At 42.4% G+C, this 26,285-nt stretch overlaps 1 protein-coding gene across 13 annotated transcripts in view; it reads right to left on the reverse strand.

Annotated features, from left to right (window-relative positions):
* CELF4 (CUGBP Elav-like family member 4) overlaps positions 1 to 26,285 on the reverse strand; it is an 889,815-nt gene that overhangs the window by 772,409 nt on the left and 91,121 nt on the right. For all 13 annotated transcript variants that reach the window (XR_012158835.2, XR_012158834.2, XM_073343422.2 and 10 more), the window contains exon 2: positions 8,342 to 8,424. Coding sequence is in view for 11 of the 13 variants with exons in the window: in XM_073343422.2 (XP_073199523.1) it covers positions 8,342 to 8,424 (83 nt within the window). In the remaining 2 variants the exon portion in view is untranslated. The remainder of the gene's footprint in view (positions 1 to 8,341; positions 8,425 to 26,285) is intronic.

The following is a 26,285-nucleotide window of genomic DNA, read 5'->3' on the forward strand; positions in this document are numbered from 1 at the left end:
CTGGGAATCTGCCAAGTGCAGCCGCTCATACATGTGATGGCACTGCAGCTACTCAGCAGAACAAAGTCACTTCAGATACCTACTTGCCTGAACTGATAGCACAGACCCAAGTCTAGTCATTCCCCGTCTCTCCCTCCCCCCTGCCAAAAAGAAAAGAAAAGAGCCTCTGAAGTTAAGTTTAGCTATTATGTAGGTCATGTTATGCCAAGTCACATTAGAAGTTGTTCTGAAGCAGAGGACTATGATGGGAGATTACACTGTAATTACACTACATTATTAGCACTAAAAGGCCCCCATTCAGCAAAGTATTTAAACACATGCCTATCTTTGAGCACCTGAGTAATTCCATTGACTTCAGAGGTACTGCTCCAATGCTCAAAGCTAGTCACATGTTGCACTACCTTGCTGAATTGCAGCTGGAGATGGGAGAGTGTTTAAGGCAAAATAGGTTACTCCCTTGTACCTGTTTACATCAATGGGATTTTGCCAGAGTAAAGACAAAGGCCTGGTCTAACCTAGGAAATTAGGTCCCTATAACTATGTTGCTCAGGAGTGTGAAAAAGCCACACCTGAGCGATGCAGTTAAATGGACCTAACCCTCAGTATAGATGCTGCTAAATCAATAGGAGAATTGTCCTGTAGACCTAGCTACTGCCTCTTGGGGAGATGGGAGTACCTATACTGATGGGAGAACTGCTCCCATTGACATAGGTAATGCCTTCACTGAAACACTACAGCTGCACCCACTGCAGGATTTCAAGTGTAGACAAGCCTTAAGGGTAAAATTTTCAAAAGGCATAATTGATTTAGGAATCTAAATCCTATTTTCAAAAGTAACTTAAGTCTTATGCATCCGACAAAGTGGGTATTCACCCACGAAAGCTTATGCTCCAATATGTCTGTTAGTCTATAAGGTGCCACAGGACTCTTTGCCGCTTTTACAGATCCAGACTGACACGGCTACCCCTCTGATACTTAAGTCTCAAAGAAACTCCAAAGTTTCACCTTTGAAAATGGGACTAAGTCACATACGTGCTTTTGAAAATTTCACCCTAAGAGTAAAATAATGACCGCCAGGTTTGGCTCTCTGCCTCCAGTTACACAGAATTACCTGTCTGTCTAGATACACAGGGAGAGAAAAACATCAAAGGTTCTCTGCATTTTTCCTCACTCATTCTTTATTATTGAGAGATGATTACATGAAAACAGGATCATAATTGCTTACTAATACAGATGCTCCTGCTTTTCCCTTAAAAAATGCATGCTCCACAGAAGGGTCATGGCTCAAAACTCTAGAGTATTGCAATTGGAAGCCTTAGAGTTATGGGCCCATTAAGTGGTAAGGGCCTGACCCTGAAAAGTGTGCATCAGCTTCCCCAAAACACCAAGTGCCCTCAGCTCCCATGATCTTCAACTGGAACTTGCCTGATTACAGTGTAAGGACTGCATGATATGGCCCAGTAAGTCTTGTGGATGCTCAGCATTTTGCAGGATCAGACCTCCTAGTTGTAGAATTCTTAGTAATGTTTTATGTCCCCACTGCAAGTCCTGGTTTCTGGTTCACCATCATTGTAACAGCAACTGATACAGGGCTGATTTCCCTCTTTCCCACACCATGTAGCTCCACTGATCTCTCAGTCAGATTACTGCTGATTTACACCGGTGCAAGTGAGGACAGAATCAAGGGCCTGGTGTGTACAAACATAGGCCAGGGTGAAGATCGCTCACAGAGAAGAGAAAACTTTTTAGGGTGAAAAAAGAATGCCCATGTTAATTCCCTTAATAATAATAATGAACAATGGATGTAAAACAAAAGCATACAACCAAGAGGTCAGATTTGTTTCCAACCTTAGATGTTGCATCAGCTTCCCTTTCAGTAGCTTAAGCCCAAAATATGACCTATCTTAAAGTTACATAATGTGTGTGTGTTTGCACACACACACTGAACAGGGATATTATGAGAGCCTAACTCAATCTCCACGCCTGGCTTTGACAGAAACTGAGGGCACCCATCCTCTCACTGGATGAGTCCCCAAGCTGATTTGATTGGTGTGTGCTGTGCCGCTATGAAAATGGAAATGTTTTTGCTGAGATCCAGGTTTGCCCTCAAATTGTTACACATTATCTATTTATTTATGCATAAACAGTGGCATTATGGTTTGGAGAATAGGGACCCTTTGATGGGATGTAAGCTTGACTAGCCTATGGGAGTTTACTGTTATGCATATAAATGAGGCCATACATACAAATATGCACAGCAGACAAGTGAAAATATATAGCACCTCTTTAAAATGAAATACTTTGATTGCTCCAATCACAAGAAGTTGTAAAACTACCCTGAAGAATTAACAGCCTCAGTACATGCTAACTACATCCATCATGAATTCGTCTTTAGTTTCTGTTATCACATCACTGTCTCCTGGGATCCCCAGCCTTGTCATCATTTGCCCTTTATAATTTATTCAGCTTGTACTTGCCTGAATCCTTTCTACTTATCATTCATCTTTACAGTTGTACATAAAATTAGATTGATCCTCCTATGGCATACACGTCAGAAAGAGAAAAGTTGTCATTGAGTAACACATGAAGCGAATGAAGGTCCAACAATGGCTTTTGTTGAATTGCTCAGCAATTGTCCTTTGAGATCCAAATGAAAAAAAAAAAGAGAGAGAGAGATAATACAATCTTTGGAATTTCATTTTAATTTTCCTGTAGATATGTGTGCGCGTGTGTATATATATATATATATATACACACACACACACACACACAGTGTTATATATTCATGTATATATTAATTTCCTCTAAAGCTCAAAGACAAGCAAGATCTCATTGCTCGAATTCTGCAAATCTAAAAGGGAGCTATTCGGAAGCTACAGATGTAATGAGTGTGCTGGTCTGAGGTGAGACGGCAGCACACACACACTGGTTCTGACACAACACTTACACTGTAGCCTTTTCCTCCAAAGCTCTTTGGACTGGAACATAGAGAGTGAGTTTACTTTGTATTCCTGTGGTTGCGGGAGTGGGGCTACAGAAGCCAATCTTTAACTAGTGAAATGGAACTTTAATGTTTACAAAGCAGATAGGACCCAGGTGTTTCATCTCATCTGGTGAATAGCACAGCACTGCCAAACTACAGGGGTTTTTAGTAAATGGAAAGTGGCTTTACTCCCCCCACACCCTTCCTTTCCCTGAAGAAAGAGCCAAAGAGCCTTTGACCTTCTGATCAGCCTGGGGAGAGGAGGGAGAAGAATCTTTATTAACCATGACGTGGATGCCCAAAGATTTCAAGGAGAATTTCTACAGGCTCAGTGTTTGCAAGTCTCTTCCCTCAAATCTGTTTTTGCTCCTTTTCATCTTCATTTTTTAACTTTGGAAACAGGCATAGTTCTCCCAGGGGAACAATTAAATGTGTTTTCTTTCAAAATCTAAAGGGCATGGTGAGCAACTTGTATGTTCAGTGGGCTACTTTAATCAATGGAATCCTTCCAGCCTGCCACTGCTGACCAAATTACAACTTTTCAGGGCGGTGTGGGGGATCTAAATCCAGCTTTTGGCCTAATGCAGTGTGCAGGGCAATATGCGACTTCATAGTTTCCTAACAAGCTTCTAGGAAGCTCACTGAAGCATTAAAAAGTGAATTAATATTGTAAAATTACAGCACAGCCTACTAGACTGGATGAAATTCATACCCTGTGCACAGGGCCCTTGCAAGGTCTACGCACTACTTGAGTCTCACTTAAGCCCTGTTGTGAGGATTTCAGTAACTAAGGGCTGAATTTCACTCCTTACACATGATGAATTTCACGGAGGCATGATTGGTAACATGCACATGCATTTCATCAAGGCACGATTGGTAACACACATGAGAATTTCAGTAAATTATGAAACAGGAACCACGCCTCTGGATTCAATAGCTATCGTTTCCTTCCAATTTTAAAGGAGCTTCAGAGCACCTTGACATCCCCCAGTTTCCTGATATTATTGCAACACATATTTACCCTCCTTTGCTTTTACAGAAACTCTCAATTAGATGTAATACGGAATGGCATAGGTTGGTTTGGGTGGCATAAAGACAGCAACAGATTGGGTGCTATTAGAAGCAAAATAGAAACTCTGTAAGTTGCTAAGAAATATAATACAGCTGCAGTAGTATTTCTCCCCACTCAATAAGACGACAAAATAATTTTTGATGGATTTCAAAGTCTGGAAAGGCACCTAAAATTTTGGAGGTTAACAGTTTGCCAGCTATTCCTTTTTATATTTATTCTTTGGAGCCTTGCTGGTGAGTTCTGATTTTATAGAAAACAGGCAGCCCCCCACAACCAACAGTCCCTTCAGTCCCTGTGTCTGAGAAACCACAAAGAAACAGAGAAAAAATGCAACCGTGCTTATCATACATGAGCTCAGTTTATTTGTGTCATAAATAAAAGTCTATCTTGATAGCCTAATTACATTTCTCAGCATTATCCTCTGACGTTAGCCTCAGAAAGAAAGAAAGGGGGAAAAGTTGACTTTGCTATAATTTGTAATCAAAATGACTACACTTAAAACAATTTTATTTCCCTGATTTCATTTCCTATGGAGCTCTGCGGGGCCAATAGCTAATATTAAAGCGAGCGGGCAGGCACATAATTCTCATGTCCCCTGCACTGTCATTGTTGGGGTCATATTTTTGCTTTCTCCTAGATTATGGACTGCATTTCTTATATTGAACTTTCATCATGGGGAGATTTACCAGGCTCAGAATTCCCAAGGGGGAATCAACTTTTACGTTTTGTATTCTCTCCCATCCCCCTCCTATTAAAATATTCCACCTTGCCTAATTTGCCTTTGAGATGTCTAAAAATGCTAGTGGTTTTCCCAGCATGAAGGATTAGCACAGATTATGGTGAACAGTGTTAATTATAGGCGGGGAAAGAGAATAGTGCATCTCTCCAATCTGTTCTTGATTTCCCTTGTGTCTGTCTGGCTGGTAATAAGCCTCCTTTAATCTGGCAGTCCCCTTGGTGAAATCAGCACCACGGACAGCAATATTGATTGCTTCTGAGAAACCATCACAGCTGCTCACCCAAATTACCTTTGATATGTGACCTTTAATGTAATTACTGCAACATCAAAGCATTTCTATAAATTATTAAAAAACTAATATACTTCATCATCCAGCTATTCTATTATATGTAAAATAAACAATCACAAGTAAATGTTAAAATTTGAATCGCCTGGCACTCACAATAGTGTTCTAACGCACACCCAGTCCTTCAGTTTTAGGCAGAAGACACTTTCAAACTGTCCCAAGCAGTGGGCTGAAGAAGATTTCACAAGCAAGTTGATATTTTACATTACGTTCTACTTCCCGCAAAATATTTATCACAACTCTCCCCCTAAAAAATGGACCATAAAGACTTTATTAATCAACACACACCTGCTTAGAAGTGTTTTGATTATTCCACAAGATGACTTTATATCTCACATATAACAAGAAAATATGTGAAACATATTTCTGTCATCTTACAAAGCACATCCAGAAAGTAATTACTGTAAAATATGTGCATGTAACCACTCCACTAAAAACACAGTGATACACAGCTGAGAGGCAGGAGCTTGGATCTATGCACAAAATTCTGGTGCCTCATCATTTCCATACATTTGCATTTATGTGCATATTATTACAAATGACTCAGTTCTATGTTTTATAACAGAAATATGCATGCAGTAGTAATACAAGAGCAAGTACTGTATAATTTACTGGGGGGGGAAGCCTCAATTCAGTGATCTACTGTATGTATTACTTTCCCCTTTCTATACCTGGCTTGTTAATTATTTTCATGCTTCTTCAGTAGTATTGTTTGTGTCACAGAAACTAGCAGGTGAAGGGAATGTGTTATATATGTATTGTTTGTAAACTCATGTCAGAGAGGACTTTGACCCTTGACCTAAGGCATGCTTCTCATTTTATGGTGATGAATTATGCTTAATATTGCCAGTGCATGTCATCAAGCCCAGTTAGGTATGTCATAAAATACTCCCCTGCTACTTGCATAGGAGCCATAAAATAATATCCTGGCATGAGAGCTTATCAAAGACAAGGCTGGTTCCCTGAAACAAACTAGAGAAACATCATCCAGAGGATGAGTTCAGGAACTTGATGGAAAGGTGTCTGCAGCCAGGTTGGGTGGGAGAAAGAAGGGCTTGATCCCAAGAGGAATAATTGGAATTGAAGCCAAAGGCTCTGGTGGGTGCTCAGTATATTTGAAATTCTGGTCACTTATTTCAGCACAAAGCCTTCATCATTGCCCTCGGGGTCAGATTCTGATCACTATTACAGCCAGTGTTAAACATGAATAACTCTCCTGAAGTCAATGCTGTTAGTCTGGGTTTAGAGCATTGCAAATGAGGTCAGAATTTGAATTGATAAAAGCTAGAGGTACTCAGACCCTCATAGTATCAGACATAAAACCTTAAGGATAAACTCCTACCCCTGTTGCAATCAACACAAGCTTTGCCATTGACTTCAATGGAGCCAGGATTTCACCCTCAGAGCTTTGTTGTTTATATAGACATACAGACATACACCTTGGCCACTACAAATCTGGGTGTCTAAAATCAGGCTCTCAAACTCCATATTTAGGCAAATAATTTTTCACCTGATTTTCAAAAGTGCTGAGCACCCAGCAACTCTCATGGACTTCAGTTGAGTTATTCCAGTTTTACACCAGCCTCACTGAGACATGACTTTGACCTCATGGGAATGATATGAGCTCTGGGCATGATTAAAATAGTCTGCTTTTCAATTCCTGAGTATCCAACAACTCCCAGTGAATGGCTCTACTAAATAAACAACCTTTTTTGAGAATCAGGACCCCAATTTAGCCACTTAATTATGGATTCAGGTTTGAAAATCTTGATCCCTGTGTTTTTGCATGCGTATGCCTCTAAAACAAGCTCAATAAAATATAAACAAAGAAGCTGTTATTTGAAACATCCCTAAGCTAAATATCTGTCTTTTGTGAGTATGTGCGTACACACACACTCTTTAGTTGGTAGCCCAGGCACAGAGACGGCATGGATTTAAAAAGAAAATAAACAGGAAGGAATCACCCCTTAGTAGCAACAATGCAACCAGAGCCACTCATATTTTTGAGAAGAACTAGTTTGTTGGAGCTGTCACCAGGAGTGAAGGTATTCTTAGTGAACAACGCGCACACATACACACACAAACCACACCCGTTATGACAAAGATCGCACCGAACGAGTGAGCGTGTGGGCATCTGCACTGGTAAGGGGATGAAAAGATAGGTAAGTTCTAGAGACTGATACAGGGCCATGGACATATCAGGAGAAACAACAATTTCTCAGCAGTTGAGAGTAACTTGAGTCTAGTGATAGCAACTCCCAGCTTGCATACAGGGGTAGATTAAAGTAATGCAGGCCTTGTTCAAAACTCTGAGTGTACAGACTTATGGGTAAACCTTTCCTCCCAGCCTCTTCATTCTACACATACCCCTTGCCCCCTGACCTTTATGGACACATCTCTGTCCCTCCTGAGTCCTTGATCCTTTATCCACATGAGACAGAGCAGGCAGAGATACTCCCTCCAGCTGCAATCAGATCTGCACTGTGCTTCTCCCTGTCCCTGTACACCAACCACTCCCGTGTCTCCCCCACCCCCAACCCTTACCACTGGCCTGAGAAACCCAAGGACTGGTCTCAATCCGCCCCTGCAGGCCAGGTCTTCCCCTCAGAGTGATGTTTCTATTTTTAGTTCTGCTTGTGTTGTCTGAACCTCAGATCTTGCTCATGTGAATAATTTTCCTCATTATCTCATGTTCTTCTCTTCTCTCTCTCTTTTTTCTCCTTGTCTCACTGCCTTTCCAATCTGCTACAGCTGCTTGAATACTAAAGCAACTGAGTCAAACCACTTTGTCATGAAGAATACGTTTTCAGTCTGTGATAACTCAATAATTCAAACCGTTTCTTTTTGCCACCACGCCTTGCTTTGTCGAGGGGGGGAGGGGCGGGGAAGTGGAGGTGTTACCTCATATACACATGTCCATGCACGAATCAGAAGGCTGAGCCCTAAAGCCTCTTTCTCACATGACAAAGGGTGGCAGAATCCAGCCCCAAATGGGTTATTTTCTGCTGTGTGCTTCTGGATACAACAACAAGCTGAGGTTTGCTACGTCTGGAAACGACTAGGCTGGATTGTGGCACCTTGATTTTATAGCCCCATGCAAATATGGACTCATCCGAGCAACAACAGTCATTAATCATCCTACCCCCAAATGGGAACGTAATATACAACCCAATGCAGATGAAAACAGCAATCTGGACTCACCCCTGGCAGTGTCTTCTGTTCATGCAGCGCACTCTGGGCCTTCAGGGCAGACTCCCTTTCGCAGTATGTTAGGAAGGCACACCCTGCAAACGAAAGACAACCCTGCGTTAAGTACAGAGCTTCGGTGTGGATCAGCTTAGGATCAGGATGCAGAACAATGCTCAGCTTCTTGCTTTTCCAGCGAGGGAGCTGCAGACTCCCTTTCCCTAGTGGGATACTCTCCCAGGAATAGAATGAATCCCTTTCCCCAGGCTCTCACGATAACAGGAAAGTGTGACCAGCACGTGCTCATCGGGGGGGTGATTCCGCCTCATTGCATTTATCCATGCTGGGTAAAAGCATGGAGCAGGATGCGGAGCAGAGAGGAACCCACTCCGACATTAATGGGGCTGTTGATATGGGACTGACATTTTATTCCTACCAAGTTGCAGCAATGCGGACAAGGAGTGGAGTGTGGAACCAAGATCTCCTAAGCACACTGTGGACCATGATTAAATCCTCATGCTCCCCTTTGGTACCATGCATCCAGAGTAAGGGGCACACAAGGACTTGGGATTTCCAACTGCAGAGGATGACACATAGCACTTAACCTGGCTCGCATCCCCGAGTAACCCCCCATTTGCATTCACACTGGAGAATAACCACCTGGCACTCCCCGCTTGCTCAAAGCCAGACATACGAAGGCAATTACGCTGAGGCCCAGATGAACGATCCAAACATCGTATCACTTTAGAAAGCATTAGAAATTCAGAGCTGCCACAGTGGATCAGATCACTGGTCCATCTAGCGGGACAGCCTATCAACTGCAGGGGCCATTGCCTGCCATGGTAGAATGGTAAAGGAAAGTAAAAAACCTCATTATGCAACAGGCCAATGTTGCAATATCCTAGTTGTGCATGCAATGTGATCAGATTATTCCCCCTTACTGGAGTATACGGAAAGGCTGCCAGTCACTGTGGCACAAGAACTGCTTATCATGCACAGGACACTTTCCCAGCAAGTTACTACAAAACAACTACAACCTGTGTCTCTGCCCCCACCCCAGCTTCTTTGAATGGAGATATCTGACCAGTCAAGCTTTAAATGGTTTGTCCATCAAACTGTGAGCTTCTTCCAAACCTGGGAAGAAGGAAAGGGGAAGTCTTCTCAACAACTGTCTATTTATGTTCCATTATCTTGCCTTAGAATAACAGAAATAGAGGGCTGGAAGGGCCCTGTCATAAATATAAAGGGAAGGGTAAACACCTTTAAACACCCTCCTGGCCAGAGGAAAAACCCTTTCACCTGTAAAGGCTTAAGAAGCTAGGATAACCTTGCTGGCACCTGACCAAAATGACCAATGAGGAGACAAGATACTTTCAAAAGCTGGGGGGAGGGAGAAACAAAGCCTCTCTCTCTGTTTGTGTGATGCTTTTGCCTGGGACAGAACAGGAATGGAGTCTTAGAACTTAGTAAGTAATCTAGCTAGATATGCATTAGATTCTGATTTCTTTAAATGGCTGAGAAAACAAGCTGTGCTGAATGGAATGGATATTCCTGTTTTTGTGTCTTTTTGTAACTTAAGGTTTTGCCTAGAGGGATTCTCTATGTTTTGAATCTAATTACCCTGTAAGGTATTTAACATCCTGATTTTACAGAGGTGATTCTTTTACTTTTTCTTCTATTAAAATCCTTATTTTAAGAAACTGAATGCTTTTTCATTGTTCTTAAGATCCAAGGGTTTGGGTCTGTGTTCACCTATGCAAATTGGTGAGGATTTTTTCCAACCTTCCCCATGAAAGGGGGTGTAAGATTTGGGAGGATTTTGGGGGGAAAGACATTTCCAAACGGACTCGTTCCCAGTAACCGGTGTTAGATGTTTGGTGGTGGCAGCGAAAGTCCAAGGGCAAAAGGTAAAATAGTTTGTACCTTGGGGAAGTTTTAACCTAAGCTGGTAAAAGTAAGCTTAGGAGGTTTTCATGCAGGTCCCCACATCTGTACCCTAGAGTTCAGAGTGGGGAAGGAACCTTGACAGGCCCTAAAGAGATCATCTTGTCTATCCCGCTTTGCTGAGGAAGGAATAAGTATACATAGATCCACCAGCTCCTCTTTGTTTATTCACCTGTCACACTTTGTTTAAATCTTAGATTGTGAGCTCTCCGGGACACAAATTGCCTTTGTATTATTTGTGTGGTGTTTAAATTATTTGTGTGGTGATCTTTGACTGGGGTTCTTAGGTGCTAACACAGAAGAAATAAAATAGGTCACTTTTCTCTTTTAAGAAGTTCTAAATAGAATATGTTAGAGCAGAGGCTCTCAACATAGATACCACTGTGGGCTGCATATGCGACCAACGATATGTTATGTGGGCCACATCCAATACTACCTGTATGGCCCGCAGCTGTGTGCTGATTGGCTGCGAGCATTCCATGGGCCATGGGTTGAGAATCACTGGGTTAGAGGATGGAATAAGTTAAAAGGTAGTTTTCTAAATATTTTCTTGAAGAACTCACCCCACTAACTCCCACAAATTGGATGATTGTTAGAATCAGAGATGGGAAACACCTGCTGGATCATCTTATCTAATGTCTGTGTGTGTGGGGATGGCTCCTTTTCGTATATTCCAACTGTTCACATGTATCATGCATCAATGACTGTGCACGTCAGAAGTAAAACAGCAGCAAGGTAAGGAAAGGAGGCAGAACAGCTCTGAGTAGCAATGATTTTATTCTCTCTAATTGGTACCCTTCAATTCTTCTTTCAACTTCCAGTGGTGCTCTGTGTGTGTGTGTGTGTGTGTGTGTGTGATTTTATTTATTTTGGGAAAGAGTCGGGACAGTGGCAGTGAAGGCTCATGGGTGGGGAGTGGAGGGTAATGGATTGAAAAGCGTTTTTTAAAAGTCACCTACAGCTTGATAATCAAATGGGAAACAATGCTTAAATTTAATTTCAGTGATAAATCATAAGCAGAGAGCTCTCTGACCAGACACAATAAGAAAATCTCCCTTTGGGAGCAGACCTGGACCAGTTGATACAGTCTAATTAGGTACATCATAGCACACTGTTATAGAGATAAACTATATAGTGTAAAAAGAAAAGGAGGACTTGTGGCACCTTAGAGACTAACCAATTTATTTGAGCATGAGCTTTCGTGAGCTACAGCTCACTTCATCAGATGTTTACCGTGGAAACTGCAGCAGACTTTATATACACACAGAAATCATGAAACAATACCTCCTCCCACCCCACTGTCCTGCTGGTAATAGCTTATCTAAAGTGATCAACAGGTGGGCCATTTCCAGCACAAATCCAGGTTTTCTCACCCTCCACCCTGAAACCTGTCAGTATATAGTGTAAAGCTTCCATCATGGTAGTTATATATTTCCTTTTATTGTGATGGCTATGACGACAGCTTAGAATAATGAAACCCTGCAATGCTGGCCACGCTGTGACCATAATTCAGATGTCTCAGGCAGAAGGCCCCTCCTTTCATTATAAAAACAGCATTTCCTTCAGAGATCCAGCCAGAGTGTGATGAGTTATCAGGAGGAAGAAACCAAAATGAAATCCCTTCCACAGCTATATGTGCCTGCCCTGGAATTGCAAAGAAGTCCCAGGCACGCTGTATATAACGGAGGGCATCAAAATGTCACTGGCTCCCCAAACAAGGCACTCGGGGCATCAAGATTTTGAAATGGAAGAAGGGAATTTAATCAGTGACTCGCACATGGCGCGGCACCAGGGAAGAAAGGGAATGAATGTTTCAGGCAAAAAAAAAATAAATAAAAAAAGTCTTGTTGAAGTAACTTTTCAGCATGCTCCATAATACACAACGTGCCTGAGAGTTATAATTTATGTTGACAGCCTCTCATTAGGGAAATTGATGGCACAGCCTCAGTGGTACCTTTTTAAGAAACAAATATTTAAGTGAATTTAGAGTGGAAGATTAATGGCACCAGAGGGTTATCCCATTCCCACCAAACAATGAAAGAGAGCAGACAGCAGCAATGCAAACTTCTCCATACCTCTTGCCAATGTGGCACAAACCTGGCTCGAAGTTGAAGGAGTCACCCCGTGGCTGTCTGTATGCCTTGACTTCTAAATCGGTGCGGATTGTGAGGACATTTTTTAAAATGTGTTAAGGAACTAGACAGACGCAGAAGTAGAGATGAGCAAAAAAGGAATTTCCCCTCTTGGAAGTAATTTTGATATCTCAACATTTGTTTTCATCCCAATTCAGGATGAAAGATCTATATCTATCTATCTATCTTCATAGAATAAAAAGCTATGAACAATGTCAAAACAATCAATTCGATATCACACTACATCTACCAATGGCACTGTAAAAAGAGCAAGGAGTACTTGCACACCTTAGAGACTAACACATGCATTTGAGCATAAGCTTTCGTGGGCTAAAACCCACTTAATCGGATGCATGTAGTAGAAAATACAGCAGGAAAATATAGATGTGTGTGTGTGTATATACACACACACACACAGAGAACATGGAAAAATGGGTGTTGCCATACCAACTATAATGAGAGTAATCAGTTAAGGTGAGCTCTTGTCAGCAGGAGAAAAAAACCTTTTGTCGTGATAATCAGGATGGCCCATTTCCAAGAGTTGACAATCAGGTGTGGGTAACAGTAGGGGGAAAAATAAACATGGGGAAATAGTTTTACTTTGTGTAATGACCCATCCACTCCCAGTCTTTATTCAAGCCTAATTTAATGGTGTCCAGTTTGCAAATTAATTCCAATTCAGCAGTTTCTTGTTGGAGTCTGTTTTTGAAGTTTTTTTGTTGTAGTATTGCGACTTTTAGGTCTGTAATCGAGTGACCAGGGAGATTGAAGTGCTCTTTACAAAAACTAGACAAGCCATTTACAACACACACTTTGCTTCTCTACAAAGAAAAAAGGACACTAAACTATCTAAACTACTACATGCCACAAGGGGCCATGACAGTGGTTCCCTTAACCCACCCAACAATATTGTTAATCTGTCCAGCTATACTCTTAGCCCAGCAGAAGAATCTGTCCTATCTCAGGCCCTCTCCTTCTGCCCCTCCACCTCCAAGAACATGAAACAGTTCTGTGGTGACCTAGAATCCTATTTATGACGTCTCCGACTCAAGGAATATTTCCAACACACCTCTGAACAGCATACTAACCCACAGAGACCTTCCTACCAACATTACAAAAAGGAGTCTGGGTGGACTCCTCCTAAAGTTCAAAACAACAGACTGGACTTCTACATAGATTGCTTCCGCCAATGTGCACAGGCCGAAATTGTAGAAAAGCAGCATCACTTGCCCCATAACCTCAGCTGTGCAGAACACAATTCCATCCACAGCCTCAGGAACAACTCTGACATCATAATCAAAAAGGCTGGCAAAGGAGGTGCTGTCGTCATCATGAATAGGTCGGAATATGAACAAGAGGCTGCTAGGCAGCTCTCCAACACCACTTTCTACAAGCCAATACCCTCTGATCCCACTGAGGGTTACCAAAAGAAACTACACCATCTGCTCAAGAAACTCCCTGAAAAGCACAAGAACAAATCTGCACAGACACACCCTGTCATAAATATAAAGGGAAGGCTAACCACCTTTAAATCTCTCCTGGCCAGAGGAAAAACCCTTTCACCTGTAAAGGATTAAGAAGCTAAAATAACCTCGCTGGCACCTGACCAAAATGACCAATGAGGAGACAAGATACTTTCAAAGCTGGACAGGGGTGTGGGGGGGAAACAAAGGGTCCTGTCTGTGTGTGTGATGCTTTTGCTGGGACCAGAGCAGGAATGCAGGTCAGAACTACTGTAAAGTCAGTAAGCAATCTAGTTAGATACGCGTTAGATTCCGTTTTGTTTAAAAGGCTGATAAAACAAGTTGTGCTGAATGGAATGTATATTCCTGTTTTTGTATCTTTTTGTAACTTAAGGTTTTGCCTAGAGGGATTCTCTACGTTTTGAATCTGATTACCCTATAAGGTATTTACCATCCTGATTTTACAGAGGTGATTCTTTTACTTTTTCTTTAATTAAAATTCTTCTTTTAAGATCTTGATTGCTTTTCATGGTTCTTAAGATCCAAGGGTTTGGGTCTGTGTTCACCTATGCAAATTGGTGAGGATTTTTATCGAGCCTTCCCCAGGAAAGGGGGTGTAGTGCTTGGGGTGATATTTTGGGGGGAAGACATTTCCAAGTGGGCACTTCCCCTGTTATTCTTTGTGTAACACTTTGGTGGTGGCAGCTTTTAACCTAAGCTGGTAAGAATAAGCTTAGGGGGTCTTTCATGCAGGTCCCCACATCTGTACCCTAGAGTTCAGAGTGGGGAAGGAACCTTGACATAGAATACCCCTGGTCAGGGTTCTAGGGGTATTCTATCTGCTACCCAAGATCCATAAATCTGGTAATCCTGGATGCCCCATCATCTCAGGCAATGGCACCCTGACAGCAGGATTCCCTGGCTATGTGGACTCTCTCCTCAGACCCTGGGCCTACGCTACCAGCACTCCTAGCTATCTTTGAGACACCACTGACTTCCTGAGGAAACCACAATCCATTGGTGATCTTCCAGAAAACACCATCCTGGCCATTCTACACTATGGATGTAGAAGCCCTCTACACCATCATTCCACACAAAGATGGACTACAAGCCATCAGAACAGTATCCCCGATAATGTCATGGCAAACCTGGTGGCTGAACTTTGTGACTTTGTCCTCACCAACAACTATTTCACATTTGGGGACAATGTATACCTTCAAGTCAGCGGCACTGCTATGGGTACCTGCATGGCTCCACAGTATGCCAACATTTTTATGGCTGACTGAGAACAACGCTTCCTCAGCTCTCATCCCCTAACACCACTACTCTACTTGTGCAACACTGATGACATCTTCATCATCTGGACCCATGGAAAAGAAGCCCTTGCAGAATTCCACCATGATTTCAACAATTTCCATCCCACCATCAACCTCAGCCTGGACCAGTCCATACAAGAGATCCACTTCCTGGACACTACAATGCTAATAAGCGATGGTCACATAACCACCACCCTATACCGGAAACTTACTGACAGCTATTCCTGCCTACATGCCTCCAGTTTTCATCCAGACCACACCACAGAATCCATTGTCTACAGCCAAGCTCTAAGATACAACTGCATTTGCTCCAACACCTCAGACAGAGACAAACACCTACAAGATCTCTATCAAGCATCCTTACAACTACAGTACCCACCTGCTGAAGTGAAGAAACAGATTAACAGAGCCAGAAGAGTACCCAGAAGTCACCTACTACAGGACAGGCCCAACAAAGAAAACAACAGAAAGCCACTAGCCGTCACCTTCAGCCCCCAACTAAAACCTCTCCAACGCATCAGCAAGGATTTACAACCTATCCTGAAGGATGACCCATCACTCTCACAGAACTTGGGGGACAGGCCAGTCCTTGCTTACAGACAGCCCCCAACCTGAAGCAAATACTCACCAGCAACCACACACCACACAACAGAACCACTAACCCAGAAACCTATCTTTGCAACAAAGCCCGTTGCCAATTCTGTCCACATATATTCAGGGGACACCATCATAAGGCCTAATCACATCAGCCACACTATCAGAGGCTCATTCACCTACACATCTACCAATGTGATATATGCCATCATGTGCCAGCAATGCCCTTCTGCCATGTACATTGGCCAAACTGGACAGTCTCTACGTAAAAGAATACATGGACACAATCAGATGTCAAGAATTATAACATTCAAAAACCGATAGGAGAACACTTCAATCTCCCTGGTCACTCGATTACAGACCTAAAAGACACAATACAACAACAAAAAAATTTCAAAAACTGACTCCAGCAAAAAACCGCTGAATTAGAATTAATTTGCAAACTGGACACCATTAAAATAGGCTTGAATAAAGACTGGGAGTGGATGGGTCATTACACAAATTAAAACTATTTCCCCATGCTTATTTTTCCCCCTATTGTTTCTCACACCTTCTTGTCAACTGTTAGGAAAGGGCCATCCTGATTATCACGCCAAAAGTTTTTTTTCTCCTGCTGATAACAGCTCACCTTAATTGATCACTCTAGTTATAGTTGGTATGGCAACACCTATTTTTTCATGGTCTGTGAGTGTGTGTGTGTGTGTTTGTATATCTTCCTATTGTATTTTCCACTACATGCATCCGATGAAGTGGATTTTAGCCCACAAAAGCTTATGCTCAAATGCATTTGTTAGTCTCTAAGATGTCACAAGTACTCGTTCTTTTTGCTGATACAGACTAACAAGGCCACCACTCTGAAACCAATGGCACTGTGTCACCTCATGGGAGTTGCAGTTCTGGTGTCTCTTACCACCATTGTCTCCTATGGGTTGTGCTTCTTGACCAGATGACATCTCCCACAATGCACTCACAGTCATGTGAATAATATGATATATTATGTGGCTTGGTCAGAAGAGAAATTGTGGTGCATCATGGGAAATGTAGTCTGGCCAAAGAGTACAGCCCATAGGTCACAATGACGGCATTAGATATTCAAACACATATGAAATGTTCAGGAAACACAGGCAGGTCTAATGTTGAACTGATTCAAAATTAAACATTAAGGTTCAGTTCAATAAACATTTCTGAAGCTAAACATTTTTTGATTTTCCAGACAGAAAAATTGAAGAAAAGACAAACAAAATTTTCCATACAAAAATTTCAATTTTGCAGAAACTACATTCTGCTAAAAATTATTTTGATGAAAAATTCTGGAGCCATTCTACTCAACAACTCACTTCACAGAACAACTTGCCTTCAGCAACCTGGACTGGACTTGAACCTGACTTATAGACAAAGGCTTCATACCTTATAACAAATCGCTTGAGTCATCCAGCCCAATACAGTATCCTCACTTAATGGTATTTTTGAAGTACATCTTATAAACGAAGGTAGGCTGAAGGCTGTGCCTTTTTCTGTCAGCTAACTGTATGGGCAACAATGAGAATACATGACTACAGTGCATAGGAACTATATCTGGGTTTGAAAAAAAATCTAATCAACTATTTGTTGATAATGAAGGGGTTTTTCTTAGTTATTCCTAATTTCAATTTAGCTTCTCTGGACCATGCTGAATTTTCCAGACACATATTAATTAACTGAAGGGTGCTCTGTTTGGATCACCTTTTTCTGGCTGTTCATTTGCTAGCAATGGCCAGCTCTTTGCGATAGTACATAAACATCTGGAAACTCCCAGATGTTAATTAACTCTCAGCCTATTGAACTGCAGTCTCTGGGAAGCATGAGGATGTATCAAGTGTTCTCCTGGGAGACTGGGTTGTTAAAGAGAAGGGGAAACAAAAACAGAAGCAGAGATGGAAAAAGAAAAGCTCTATTTTAATTTTACCTCCAGAGAATTCAATAAAATAATAATTGCATGGAATACATGTAGATAATGTGGTGGTGATGGTGACTCCAACCCTATAACGAATCCCCTGAAGAATTTGCACAAATTGGGGGTGAAACACAGTCATGGGCACAGATTCTGATCTGAGCAATGCCCGAGGAAATCCAGAGTTACCCTCCACCTCAATTATGCTTGATTTATGCCTGTGTCACTGAAATCTGAATCTGGCCCACAGAATCTAAAACCATTTTGCTTGACATCTCACCACAGACTGAACTGAATTAGTTTGCTCACATAGCCAGTGGTGTTCAGCTATATATAGGCAGGGATCTCTTTTCTATTTTCTCTGTTCTTCTTCAGCCACCCCAGGGATTGTGCATTATCTGGACCTCTAGTAATAATGCCGTGATATATCTGCGGGATGAAGATGATGCATATTGGCCAACTATTAATAGTTGTAATTAAGGGCTTTTTCCCCCTTCCTTGCTTTATTTTGGCAAAGAGCCACAAGTATCCTGGCACAGCCTCTCTCCTTTGCCCACTGTTTAGACCAAAGGACAAGCACTTAGCAAGTCACGACTGTTTCTTTGGCTGATGTATGTTTTATGATATCTTATATGATTTTCTCTATCTCTGTACATAACCTCATACAGAACATGCTTGTAACTATACACCTGATGCTATATACATGCTGGTCACACCTTTATTTCTGGGTGAGGAAGTGCTGCCTAGTGGCTAGAACACAACCCAGAGTGTCAGCTTTTCCACTTATTTGCTGTGTGCCTGTGAACAAGTCACTTAAAGTGTGGCTCCCAGCCAGTGGAGATACACTCATTGACTTCAGTCAGCTTTAGCTCAGGCCCTTAATCTTTCTGTGCTTCCATGTATACGTCGGTTCTTCAAGGTGCTTTAAGATCCTCAAATGAAAGCCACGACACTATAAACCAAATTCTGATCTCAATGACATGGGTGTAAATCCAGAGAAGCCCCATAGAAGTCAGCACCATTACTCCGAAGATACGCTGGTGTAACTGAGTTCATAATATCTTGCCTCGCACCTGAGATTCCATGGGTCAGATTCTGATCTCAGTTATATCAATGTCAAACCAGAATAACCATTTTCACCTTCTGGGGTTACTTCAGGTTAACTCAGATCAGAATTGGAGCCTCAGCAAGGGAAAAAACCTATTAACAGAACTTTCAAAAGCAGCACCGACCTAGGCCGACTAACCAGCACACTTGCTGATGCAGTTTCTATCAGGTCAGACCTTTTCATAGAATCATAGAATATCAGGGTTGGAAGGGACCTCAGGAGGTCATCTAGTCCAACCCCCTGCTCAAAGCAGGACCAATCCCCAACTAAATCATCCCAGCTAGGGCTGTGTCAAGCCTGACCTTAAAAACCTCTAAGGAAGGGGATTCCACCACCTCCCTAGGTAACACATTCCAGTACCTCACCACCCTCCTAGTGAAAAAGTGTTTCCTAATATCCAACCTAAACCTCCCCCACTGCAACTTGAGACCATTACTCCTTGTTCCTGTGATGCATCGTTGTATTTGAGGCTGATTAATTTCTCTTGAAGCATACGCTGTTTGCACTGCTTCTTCAAGAATTTCATATCAAAGGGAGGGTCACAAATTGAACCTATTTGTGTCCTACATCAGTTTGTGAAAAGTGCACAAATTAATTGTGTGTGCGCGCACACACACACAACCTGTCATGTTTCTATTTAAATAAATAATAATAATAATAATGAAAAATAAAACATGTTAATCAAGCATCCCTGAGTGTCCCTATTTGATATCTCCTAGAGGCCCCAAGCAGGAACCAGAGCGCCATCATGGCAGGTGCTGTACAAACAAGAAAATAAGGAAAAGTCTATCTGTCTTAGATCTGGGCACCTTCCAATCTTTTATCTATCCTTGCAGCACACCTGAGAGGCAGGGCAGTGTTATTATCCCCATTAGTCAGATGGGGAACTGAGGCCCAGAAAGACTAAATGACTTGTTCCAGGTCACACACAGAGTCTGTGGAGGAGAAGGGACTTGAACCAGGTCTCCCAAAATCCAGGCTATTGCCCAATCCTTCCTCTGTCAAAAAAAAAGAGATTTCAACTACCAACAGAGAGAAAAAAGATGTTTCCAGTTAGAACTCCCTTATTGAAGTGATCATCTCAGATGATGCCTCCAGTCTAGAAATTCAAAGAGAGAAAGGACCTTTTTCCTCTGAGCTATCCTGGATCTTATTCTCTGTGTTTAAAATTATTCTAATTTTCTCAGTCTAGAGCGTATCCTTCAAGCATTGATCACCGGAGTGTTCCTGGGATCAGAAATGTTGTATCTAATTTCTTTATCCGGTGTTTTCATAGTGATTAAGTGCCTTTAAGGAAAGTTAGCATCTTCGGTGAAGAACCATTCACAGGGTTGGAGCTGTCACCTCCTCTGCCTAGCTCCACCCCACCATAACCACGGAGTGCTAACTGTTTGGAGGAAATACAGGCATATAAATCTTCCTGGACATCATCTTCTCTGTCAGATTCCTCACAAGACAGATTAACATTTGAAAAGCCCTGTTGTGTGGAATGCTCATTTTTTTTCCTCTTGAAATTGTTTGCCATCAAGTCTTAGAAGGCCAGCATTTCCCATTCAATTGAATTTATTATATCATATTATATTTACACACACACAAGCCAAAACCTTCATTCATGTAGCACATTAAGAATCAAAGAGTCAGGAAACACAAAAGTTAACATTTCTAAGAGATCATTAACTCATCTAAAATTGCACGTATTGTCCCTTAAATTATACATTAATAGACAAAGTCCAATCATGCAAAATCCTTCCTCAGGTTCAGCAACACCTAACTTCTATCAGTAGCCGCAATGAGAGGCTCCTCTCTTGATAACAAAGCTGTACTCTAATCAGTAACAAGTGAACTGCATTAGTGTCAGTTTGGCTTCACTTTGTAGAAGCATCCAATAGCCCAGATGTGTAAGCAAAAGTTACTTATACTGACAAATTTGGCCTGAAACCCAGCAAGAAGAGCGTCTCCCATGCTATAACAATACTTCCTGCTTCTAGTCGGGTAAGAACTGCTCTGCAAGAGCTTTGCTTGCAGAGGTTTGTACTCCTGCTTCCAGCTACACCCATCTATCTGATCATTCTCTGTCACTTGTGTTCAGCTCATCATGTGTTAAATCCTTTTCTAAGTGTGAGCGCAAATTAATTAGGCTCTGAACCTGCTGTTCTGGGTCCTGCCTTTGGAGTTCTCTCTGTTACTAGTAGCATTTGAATCACTCAGTGGATTCTGAAATATTCCTAGATGCTTCTCAAACTGTTTTTCCCCTCCCCTCATCACTGATCATCAGTCCTACTTGCTTTTCAGGGACTCTTTCCAATTTTGCTTCCCATGTTTCCAGAATTCTCAAATAATCCATCAGCAGCCTCATTATCAGTGACTTGGAGTTCAAAAAATTGGCACTTTCCATCCCTTGGGTCCTCCGGCTGCCTTTTGAAATGGCCCAAATCAAATGGCCCTTTCTGACCACCACCAAAACTTTGATCCCTCTCTCTGCCATGTCTGGCTTCCTCATAGCCTGGCATTTCAGTCCCCAAACCAAGAGCAAAGGTAACACAATAGTTTGCCCAGGTGAACGGCACAACCCCCTTGTGAAGAAATATTAAAGTTGGGACCCAACTTTTGTTCCCATTATTTCTCAGAATTAGCTACACAATAGGAGTTTGGATTTTCATCCCATGATGAAATGAGCAATGAGAAGTCTGCAAGGATCATTCATGGATGATGCAACTGTAGGAACTGCAGACCACATACATACAGTCTTTATGGTCAGACAAAGGTTAGTTATTCAATGTTCAATGCCAGGAACACATAAGGATCATACCTTAAGGGCACATTAGCATGTTCCTGGCACTTTTGCTTCTGTGCAAGCAGCAGCTCTCTCTCGTGAGATTTTCAGACCAAGGTGGCAGAAGTTTTCTGAGAACAACTGAACCCACATGATTCACAATTCAAGCTGGTTGAAATCTCACAGGATCAGCTGACTTCAAGAGAAGTCTGATTTGGGACTAAAATCTCATGAGAACAGCTTGTAAAATTCCAGTATCTGTGACTCCGAATGCTAATTTAGCTTTGAAGATCATTTTAAATCTAATCCAGACCGCAACACTTCTCCTTATCCCACCTCACGCACGTACTCACTTAAGGCCAAATCCTGCCCTGCACTTGATTCTTGGTCTTTGCATTGGAAGGGATTTGAGGAGCTAGCAGTGTTAATCTAACTACACCCAGTAGTAGTACCAACTTGTATGTGTAGTTTCTGGTTTATTAACAAGGCACTTCCCTCTGCTGAAAACACACATGCTCCTTTCATCACAATAGTGTTTACTCAATTTTGTCTGAGGTACAGATCACAGGATCTGGCAGTGCGTGAGTCTGAATAAATTCTACACTGCTCAGACACTGAACTCAGGGCCTGATCCTGGATGTTATGGTCATGGTGAAAGCCAATACTATAATGGGGTTCAAAAGGGAGCTAGATAGGTTCATGGAAGATAGGTCCATCAATGGCTGTTAGTCACAATGGGTGGGAATGGTGTCCCTAGCCTCTGTTTGCCAGAAGCTGGGATTGGGTGACAGGGCATGGATCACTTGATGCTAACCTGTCTGTTCATTCCCTTTGGGGCACCTGCCATTGGCCACTGTCAGAGGACAGGATACTGGGCTTGACGAACCTTTGGTCTGACCCAGTATAGCCTTCTTATGGTCCCAGCTCACCCAGAAGTAAGATTTGTGCTGAGGTAAGAAAAGATTGACATGTTGGTCCAAATGCTTAGTTTCTCCTTCTTTAAATAATGAGTTTTCAAAAATAAGCCAGGCCTAGCAAAGGAGCCAGAAAGGTGAAATGTAAAAGCGCTCTCCCTGGTCTGCGTCAGGTCATTATCGAATGTACCAGAAACGTAAGCTGCTTTCTACAGTTGTGATTGTGGCCACTTTTTCCCTGCTGCTCTTTGGCTGTTTCCTCCATTTCACTCCTGCTATCACCTCAGTATCAATCCATTCCTGTCCCTTATACCTTACTGCTTCCTCTCTCATCTCTTCTCCCCTGCCCTGTTCCCCTCCCTCCCTTCATCCTTCCAATTAGCTAATCTTCTCTTAACAAAACCTCAGCCAAGGAATTAACTCCCCCCCCCCCCCCCGCCCAAGAATCCTGGCACTAACATGAGGTTTGCTAGCCATCCCTGCTTGCATGTTCCATCCCTTTCCTTAACCCCATGTCTGTCATGTCTATTTTGATTGTAAGCTCCCTGGAGCAGGGACTATTTATTATTCTATGCTGCACAGTACCTACCATGGTGAGGATCCATTCTTGGTTCATTCCTTGACACAACCACAATGCAGATAATAAATAATCATTCCCTTTGCACACCCTGATTTTCAATCTCTGGAATCTCTCTTTAAAAGTGTCCTTTTGGGAAAGAAATTTCTCATGGTTTAGTCTTAGCCTACAGTGACCTTTGCCTCATCCCTAATTGATAGGTTTCAGTATAATAAGGTGATTTACACTTTGTACCACTGTCTAGTCACTGCCAAACTGATGATTTACCAAATGGGTCAAGATCATCAAAAGGAGCTAAAAGTCTCCCAACTTCTGTGAAATACTTAGCACATTCTATAAATCATGCTTCAGTAGCAGATTACAAAGTGCTTTGCAGTCAGTGCACTGACGAGGCCTCATACGGAGGTAAAACCACAGTAAACATTCTCTAGGACTGTGTAAAATGGGGCACAGCAAGTGTCCTGGACCTCAACACAGAAAATGACTGGAAGGGCTGGTAGTAAAACCAAAACCTGTGATCCCCACTCTGGCGTTCTACCTCGCGGTGCAAGTAAAAAGCCAACAGAACCAAGAGTTTGCAGAAAGTGACATTCGCCACATTACTTGTTAATTATTAGAATTACAGCAGCACCAACAGAGGTCAAGACCCTATTGTGCTAGGCCCACTACAAACCCGTAACAGCAGCCAGTCCCTGCCTCAAAGATGTAATTACGCTAGGCAAGACACACAGCAGGCAGGAGAAAAAAGATTTAGTGACTCAGGAGAATGTGGCAGAGTACAGAATTGAACCCAGTACTCGAGTGTTAAATTTAAGACCATCCTTCCTCTTAAGTGCTGAAAATGTGTGATGTGAGTGACAGTGCCTCGAGGAGCTTACAGTCTAAATAACTCTCACTAGCTAAGACACAGACCTGTCTATCTTAGGTACCTATATGGCCCCAATTACTGTAGAACCTCAGCTCCTCACAGTCCTTAATCCTGTGAGGTGGAGACCGGAGAGACGGCATTGTTGTACCAATTTAGATATATAGGCCATGCCTATCACCATAGTATTTGAGTACCTGCACTGCAAGCTGATCACAAAGGGTGTATGAATTAGGCTACACAGAGAGAGGCCCGACGGCTTCCAGTTTCCACAAAGGTACAAAGCAGCCATCTTTGGGGCTGGGAAGGAGAGAAACTTAGCAATATTAATTGCATGAAGATCTGTGTAATTTAACCCCCCCCGTCTCCTAAGTTAAAAGAGGCTCTTGCCAGTTTGAAGGGTAGGAAGTCCAACTTCCAGACAAATGGAAAAGATGAATTAGAGTGTCACTAGTGGAGAGAGAGAGAGAGATCTTGATGGCACTTATTTTTGATCGAATTATGAAACTAGCGAATGAAAGGAATGGACTAGATGGGACGCAGCTAGACTGTAGTCAAGCATTTGATACAGCGCCTCACAAAAACCTTCCTCTGAGAATGAATTCTAACTGGGCTGGCTGCTGAGAAGAGTTGCAGGTGCTCTGGCAGGAGGACAACGTGTGATAAGTGGCAATGCATCGAGGTGGGAAAGGCAGCTGGGGGGGGCAATAGATCTGCTCTTATTTACAGTCATGATCTAGGACAGGGAGTAAATAGCACATTAATGAGATATGCAGATGACACAAAACTGGGCGGTGTTGCAAACGAACTACAGGTTGCATCCTTTAACAGGCTGAGCACTGCAGCTACACGTTCAGTGCCTTTAAGCTATACTGTGTGGGGCGGGGGCGGGCTGACAGCTCTCAGCACCTTAAAGGATTCAGCCCCTAGAGAGGTTAGAAATACAGACAGGAAATACCCAAGGATAAAACATCTGGAAATTCAGCTGGAAGAAGGAACTTGAAAAGCAGTAATGCCAAAAGACACCTATAGGTGACGGTGGACCAGCACGATCTTGCAAATGTGGTCTGGTGAAGGTGGTGGGGAGAAGTCTAGAAAGAGGCATCGCATCACGGAGCAGAGGCAGTCTTCAGTTCTGAGCACCAGAAAGACACTGAGAGAACAAAGGGAATTTAGAGAAGAGCAATAAACATGGTTAGTGGGCCAGAAGGACTGACTTCTACATAACCACACTGGGTCAGTCCAATGGTCCATCTACTCAGTATTCTGTCTCTGAGAGTGGCCACTCCCAGATGTTTTGGAGGAAATGAACAGGACAGGGCAACTATTGGGTGAGCCATTCCGTCACCCAGTCCCAACTTCTCATAATTAGAGATTTAGGGACACCGAGAGCATGGGCTTGCATCCCTGACAATCTTTCCTAATAGCCACTGATGCATGAACTTATCTAATTCTTTTTTGAATCCAGTTATACTTTTGACCTTCACAACATCCCATGGCAATGGGTTTCAAAGGTTGACTGTGGATGTTATGAAGTACTGCCTTTTGTTTGTTTTAAACCTGATGCTTCCTAATGTCAACATGTGACCCCCGCTTCTGGTGTTATATGAAGGGGTAACTAACTCTTTCCTATTCAATTTCTCCATTCTGTTCATGATTCTATAGACCTCTATCCTATCAACCTGTTAGTCTCTAAGGTGCCACAAGTACTCCTTTTCTTTGAACGGCCCCAGTCTTTTTAATCTTTTTAAGCTGTTCCATACCCCTGATCATTTTGTTGCCTTTCTCTGCACCTTTTCCAATTATAAGTAAGGTCAATAGAACTAAGCTTGGCTAAATGATGACTCAGGGGGATAGATGATAGCCAGCTACAAAGCTTTGAAGGGTGCAAACACTACATACGGAGATGAATTGTTTGGGATGGTGCTAGGGAATAATAACTAGAGTAATGACATGAAATTCAACAAATGAATATTTAGGCTGGACATCAGCAAAGCTTCCTAGCCTAGCTTCTACTAAGTCATGGTTTCAGTGTCTGTTTTTTTATTTTAGCTGTTCTCTCTCTGAGTCTTTAATCTTTTGGGGGCAGTGATCATGCTGGATGTGTGTACATTTATATGGTATATAGCACAATGTAGCCCTATTTCCTGACTGGGGCCTCTAGGTGCTACCATAATAAGCAATTGTAACAGCAGAAGAGTCTTACAAAGGCAATTCCTCATCCCATGGAGCCTTTAAATCATGGCTGGAAGTCTTTCTACATAATATGCCCTAGTTCAATAATTCTCAACTTTTTCCATACCATGACCCCATATTACAAAGGGAAGAGAAAGGGCTCTCTGC

The sequence above is a fragment of the Lepidochelys kempii genome, chromosome 5 (genome assembly GCF_965140285.1).
Source record: "Lepidochelys kempii isolate rLepKem1 chromosome 5, rLepKem1.hap1, whole genome shotgun sequence".
Lineage (NCBI taxonomy): Eukaryota > Metazoa > Chordata > Testudines > Cheloniidae > Lepidochelys > Lepidochelys kempii.